The sequence below is a fragment of the Acomys minous genome, assembly GCF_964271855.1.
Source record: "Acomys minous genome assembly, chromosome: 7".
NCBI classification, from domain to species: domain Eukaryota; kingdom Metazoa; phylum Chordata; class Mammalia; order Rodentia; family Muridae; genus Acomys; species Acomys minous.
Window position 1 is genome coordinate 21531873 of NC_140488.1, and position 6903 is coordinate 21538775.

Genomic DNA, 6903 nt, shown 5'->3' on the forward strand with positions numbered 1-6903 from the left:
CACCACTTCAGGTAAAGAGCATTCTCTTATTGCATCTGAATTTGTTTTACGGACCAGGAAATAAAAACATGATATTCTGGTTTCTTAAAAAAAAATAAAATAAATAAGATAGGCATATTACAGTTATATGAAGCAAAATAAAGCCATCAAAGGGGAAAAAATCACATTAAAAACAGACTCTTTTCTATTATTATATACAGTTTAGGGCTGAGATGATAAGTTCACAGTTAAGACTGCACCACAACAATGGATATCATTTCAATAAAAGGCTCAAGCAAGAAAAACAGACAAATGAAAGGAAATCTTTCAATCATTTAAGCATTGTGCAGTAAGTCGTGTGTTGTGAATACCAACTGAGATGACGCTACTTTTCCCAAGGAGCAATATATCATCTTTCCAATCTGGTTACTGGTGGTGAAGATAACTACAGGAAGATAACTCTAGCGCAGCTTCGGAAAACCTCCTGGAAAATTCACCAAAAGTTATCCAAAGTCATAAACGCTGTGTCATACAACCAAACCACAGAACAATAGTTTGTTAACAAGAGGTATCATTTTCCTGCTGATGAGCCACTGTCAACTTAGTTTGTGATGACCCACACTAACTTTATGATGAAAAGGGAAGGCATACCAGAATTATGAAAAATATATTTGAATGAAGATTCTAAATATGATACATGCAAATTAAGTAAACTGCTTATTTTGTAAGTGATCACAGCCTTTAAGAAGATTTTCCTTTTGAGAAGAGATATTTCAATAGATATTGATTCACTCCTTTTTGTTCAGTTGTAAACAAATCAAGCTTTGAATTTTACTGGCTAGAAAATAAAAAGAGCCCACAATTTAAAATTATATGAAATGTACAAAGTAATACACTTTAAAATAAGTAATTTCCTTATCATGAGTTTAAAATAAATTTATGTTCAAGAGGCAGAAATACCAACTTACCAGCTTTGTGCCTCTTTTAATTTCCTTTTGGACATCTTCAATAGAAAATCCACCAAGACTCTCATTATCAGAATGTGATGACACCAAAGCAGAAGAAAAAAGCTATAAATAACATTTGAAAAAATTAAGTTTTATATATAACTACATCAAGACAATGAATAGGATATTAAACTTAAATGATTTTTCTATTAAAATGACATTGCAGTGTCAAACCATTTAAAATTTTAACAGTGGTTTTGCTTTCATATTCAGTAACGAATATGTGATTAAGATTCTCAAGAATGGTTTTGAGATGTCTTGATTGTGCCAATATACTCACCATGCACTTATGGTGTGCTGCCACCTTCTGGTTTTCAGATACTAGTAACTGTCCACATTCCTTGTCTCTATTTGACTTACAAAAGCCACATTTGCGCTGTCTTGTGGACCCTTTTTTCTGTTCAATTGAGCTTGACATGATTTTTCAATTGCTTACAGAATGCCACTTTAAGCCTTAAGAAATGCTACAGAGAATAAGAATGGCAAAAAAAATTGGTTAATTTCATTTAAAAATTAGCTTATATACAACCACACAAGTAGTTTAATGCCTACCCTATGTTTTAATATAGTTACTTAAATATTAGTATAGATAAATATTTAAAACCCAAGATGCCTACCACATATAATACAAGAAAGGGAAAAAGAGAGAAAGTAATCAAGTCTAAGGTAATTGAGAGAAATCAAAATAAATTCCAGTTATAAAGTATGAGAAATAAAATTACTTTCATGTGCTAAGAATGCATAACACAGCTACTAGATACATGGTGCATGGCTATCTCAGCACTTGGGAGGTTCAGGCAAAAGATCCTAAGGACGAGGCCAGCTTGGGCCACAGGTGAGTCTGAGGCCTCTATGGGCTACAAAGTGACACCCCCACCTCAAAAACATACAGAAAACAAAAAAATCATAAGATTAAATCATCATCAACTAGTACAATTCAAAATTTTAAAAATATTCTTCAAATACAGGTAGACGTCCATCAGGAAAACAATGATAAAGATCTAAGAGCGATTTAAAACTACAAAATATTGAGAACTGGTTCCTTTAACTGCTTAATTTCTTTCCAGTTCACATACTGATAACGTATTAAAAGTAAAATTAAGCATAACTTTGAAACAATTATTTTAAAAACTTGAAATAGTCCAAATTTAAGGAAATTGTGTTTATGACCTCAGATTCTTGCTATTCTCTTCCTTTTTCATGTAATGAAATAATAAAGCTTCTAATATTGTACCATTTAATGCAGTCTTTAGGACCCCAATGTTTACTAAAACCATTTTATTTAACTGAGATTTCTCCCAAGTCTGTTTATTAAAAGCCAAACTGACAGTGGTGTGTACATGCAGCGACTTCCGTACGGAAGCTAGCAATGCTGTGCAGTGGAAGGGAAATTCTTCTGAATGAGCCTTGCATTTGATCAGATTATAATTATAGGTTGTACAGTCAAACCAAAAAAGGGAAGAAAAGCTGTAACACAGAAGTCTACAGATTTGGATCCTCGTTCTCAGCACAGACCATTTAATGCCATCATTCAACAAATTTCAAATCAGTGTTTTGATTCGTGTAATTCTCTCAATTACTGGGAATAAGCAGCCCAGACCCAGGTTACCATAATACGCATCACAATCAACAGAATCTCAAACTTCTGTCTTCCAGTTGCCTTATTACATTATTGCCATTTTTATATATTTAAACATTTTTTATGACATTGTGTTTAGAGACTTGGCTCACTAACTCAGTCGGTAGCTCTCTGAGAAGCATCTCCAGCAGCAGTAGCAGCAAGGTGATGTGGTATCCACAACCACTCAGAGCTCTTCAGCCTGGATCATCACGATGGGACAGAATAGGAAACCACAAAGAAAACATTTCTTCTCATTAATTTATATCCAGACTTCGCTTTTGAACAAGACTTCAAAGGTCTTGCCATCTCTGCTTTGACGGTTTAACAAACTCTTAATGCTATCTATAATTTTAAATAACTCGGTCTCCCAAGTGCCACGGGTACTTCTCAATAGTGCTGATTTCAGAATACTGGCTATAGACTGTGAAACTGATTGAAAACAGGCAGCAAATCTTTTAGCATTAAAAAAAAAGGGCAGCAGAGAAACAAAAGAAACAAAAGGGGAAGTGTGTTTGCATTTGCTCAGGCAAGTATGTGTCCAGTTGCTTTATGAAAAATATAGCTGCTCCAGTTTTTAGAGCTATGCAAAAATACCAAGATTCATAAATACCACCCAGATCTGCCACTGGCGGTCTAAATGAGTTTTCTTTACTACCAGGCAATGAATAATAGGCACTGTTAAGTCATCATGATGTCCTCAGCATTTCTCCAGATCATCCAGGCCAGCTGAAAGGATGGTACATTATAAATCTAATCTTCACAGACGTCTTTAATGTGCCATTTCTATACGATCCTAGCACCCCCTTTTTTTTTTTGGAAAAAAAAGGCTTAAGATAAGCAAAATTCCTGGAGGAAAAATCATTCTTTATTCCCAAAATTGATTCTGAAATGGTATACTCCATTTCTATTCTTATTGCCTCTTTTCATTAATAAACAGTACTTTTTTCATCTTAATTTTCAGAACCTCCTTTTCTAGATATTTAAAGATTCCAAAATCTAAGAGAACAACAACAATAAAAAGATATACCTAATTTTGCATTGTAAAATATTTCTTGGTAATTTATATTTTATTTGTAGAGTGAATAGAAACACACAAATGTGCAACAAACGATTAAAATTTTGCCCCGCTATGCAATGACTAATTGGATTTTTCCACTAAAATTCAAATAATGCATGTGTGCATAGCTTGCTGATTTTTTACATCTGCCTTATAAAACATGCAGCAGCGGAGACCATCATGGAAACAATGACGCCTAGCAAAACTGTCTATCATCAAAATACAGATTTTTATCTACTGCTGTCACATTTGTGGTCTCCCGGTTAAGCAGTCTAAGGACATTCAAGCATCGTTACTATAGGATTCATAATCATCTACCTCTATTTAGCCCTTTCGTTTTAATTTAAAGGATTTTCAAGAGTAGGCAAAGCTCAAAGTTCAATACTCTACCCCGGCAAGGAGGCCTTTCCCTTCAAAGAAAGGTAACATTATTGATAATGTCTAAAGCTAAAAGAGACAACAGTTTATCTTTATGGGTAACACTGTTTAAATGTCTGAAAAAAATGTAAGAGCTGAAACAATGAATTCAGTCCCGATTTTCCAAGATGCTGTGAAGCATCGAGGTAGAAATCACCTGGACGACCAAGGAGGGCATTTGAAAGCCAACTGGAGAGCTCATTCAAAGCTGGTATCTGAAAAGAACATTTTCCACAGGAAAACAAACAAAACAAACAAAAACTGCAGTTCCGGAAGATGAAAAACCTTCCGCAGGCAAGCCAGTTCAAATTTACAGATTTAAGTGTGATCCTTCAAAGATAACACTGCCTTTCCGTCAGGAAAGTTACAGTGGAGAGAAATAAATTAATAAGAGATGTACCGGAAGGGCACCTGAATTGGGTTGCACGATATTATTACATGCTTCGCATTGCTTTTTTTTTTTTTTTTTTGCGGTTATTCAAAAGGAAACTAAAGGAATTTTCCAGTTGTTTCAAGCCAAAGGGTAGTGAAAAAAATTTTAACTGTATGAATAAGACCTGATATTACGTAGGAACCAGAGGAAAATTAAAGGCTTTTCAAAGATCAAAAGAATTGTTTTCACGTTCACGCAGAATATCGAAACGAATAGAAATTGCAAAAGAGCGCCGTGGTGTTCGCCATGTAATAAAGGACCAGACACGTAACTCAGCGGATCCTCTCCGTTATTTATTCCCCAATCAAACACTACACTCCTAGATCTCCCTCTAACCAAGGTGCTGGATAAACTCGAAAAAGTATCTTCCTTTCCAACACTTCAGCAGGTTCCTTTTAGACAGAAAGTCGGGGTTCCCCCTCCTGATTGTCCTTGGCCAAGTCTCTGGAATTCAGGAAAATATCACCATAGCACTTTCCTCACACCCCTTCTTCCCCCAGGAGTTCGTCCTCTAAGGACCTTACTCCAAAGCATCTCCTTATCCATCACTTTCACCCGATTCCCCTCACCCGGGAGTTTTTCTTTTCTCCCCTTCATTCCGCGGAGCTCGCCCTCATGCCATCCTAACCATTTTTGTCTTTTACACTTCGAAACTAGGAGTCACCCTCCTTACCCCAAGATGATCTAAGCAACAGCAGAGTTTTTTTTTTTAAACCCTCAGCCCAGTTTTTCCCTCCTCCGATGTGAAGCCCCCTCCCCCGAAGTCCAGGCTGCCGCCTAGCTTGTCCCCCCCAGCGCCCCAGAGGCACTAGGTCGCCAGACTCTGTAGCGAGCACCGACTGCGCGCGGCGCCTCTGGGGGTCCCTGACAATGAAGGAGACCACCGCGAGTCGTCGTCGTCGTCGTCCCCCCCAACAACGGGCAGGGGCGGCGGCCTGGCCACCGCCATCCTCCTCGTCTTCTCCCGCCAGACAGAGAATGGGGGGCCCCTGGCTCCAGCGGGGAAACTCACCAGTAGGGAAAACGGACAGACGACGGGAGGGCAGTGCCCACGAGGGGAGACTAGGAAGGCGGGCGTCGGTTCTCCCGCACTGCCGAAGAGCGGGGCTCTGTCGCCGGGGGTTGTTTCCTTTCATTCGAGGAGAGACGGCTCGCCGAGCGCCCTTACGTTGCCTCCCTCCGTACGCACACGACCCACAAAACGTTAAGACGTCTCCAGCGCGCCGGGAACTCTGATTGGCCACCGAGCCGGGGCGGTTGAAGCCGCCGAAGTAGAGCGCAAGCGCATGGACCAGCCCCTCGAAAGGCTTCGGGGCGACGGCCCCGCCTCCGGCTCGCGCGCGTACCTTCTATTCTCCGCTCTGCCGCTTGCTGAGGCTTTAGGGGCAGGATCGGAGGAGACCGAGAAAGAGATTTGAAGAGAAAGCTGGGCACTGGAAAGAGAAGGCGCTAGGTTGAGGCCAGAAAATCTGGGACCAGGTCCTGGTTAACCGGTTTTCCAATGACTCAAATGCACAGGCCTTAGCCCTTGCACTTGTTCACCGAGGCCTTTTTACATCCATTATTTCATTGTACACTCCTGGCATCCCTGTGGGTCCTCCTTTCGCCTGATTTCACTGCCAGCAAAGGCAGAGCTCTCAGAGCAATTTGCCCGTTTGTATAGCGGACTTCGGGCCAATCGTTTTAATCACTCAACCTTATATTGTTTTTTGTGGGTTGTTTTTTTTTTTGCGGGCGGGGGGCGTCTTGGAAACGAGGATAAAACACCTCCCAAGTTTATTGTGAAGAAGAATAAGGATGCAGATGAAGCAAGTATTATGGTCCCTGGTGTAATAGCTGGCTCACTGTAAATGCTGGAGTTGTCATAAAGGAAAAAAAGTGATTTTCTTTATAAACCACATAGGTGAACCAAATGCCTAATCTAGCGCTCTTTTTTAGCATATGGGAGCCATACTCTTCCTGACTGTGAATCTCAGCCCCCTCACTTCTAGCTCTATGACCCTGATCCCCTTGTTTTTACCCCCTAGTCCCTCAGATCAGTCGGTTCTAAAATGGAGAACATAATGGTGTCCCTTCCAAAAAAGGCTGTGAGAAGTGAGTTAACATATGCAAATCACATTAGAATAATGCCTGGGGATATAGTATACCTTCTGTGAGGGTCAACTTTTGTTCTTTTCTGCTGGCCTCCGTAAAGGAAAACCGTTCTTTTAAGAAGAGAAGCTATAACTAACTAACCAGTGAGCCTTTAAAACTGCCTTTCACCTAGCCATTTTTTTTTCTGCAATGGGAATGGATTTACGTTCTGCATCTATTACTTTTCTTGTTGTTGTTGTTGTTGTTGTTGTGTGTGTGTGTGTTTTAGAGACAGAGTTTCTCTGTGTAGTCCCGG

General features: G+C 39.7%; 1 protein-coding gene across 3 annotated transcripts in view; it reads right to left on the reverse strand.

Moving 5' to 3' along the window:
* Window positions 1-5779, reverse strand: part of PHF6 (PHD finger protein 6) — a 47003-nt gene extending 41224 nt beyond the window's left edge. The window contains exons 1-3 of one of the 3 annotated variants that reach the window (XM_084790711.1): window positions 5527-5779; window positions 1267-1450; window positions 948-1049 (exon numbers count right to left, since the gene is read on the reverse strand). In XM_084790711.1, the coding sequence (XP_084646837.1) occupies window positions 948-1049; window positions 1267-1404 (240 nt within the window). In that variant the 5' untranslated portion in view covers window positions 1405-1450; window positions 5527-5779. The remainder of the gene's footprint in view (window positions 1-947; window positions 1050-1266; window positions 1451-5526) is intronic. The other 2 variants (XM_084790710.1, XM_084790712.1) reach the window with 2 other exon arrangements.
* Window positions 5780-6903: the final 1124 nt, after the last annotated feature.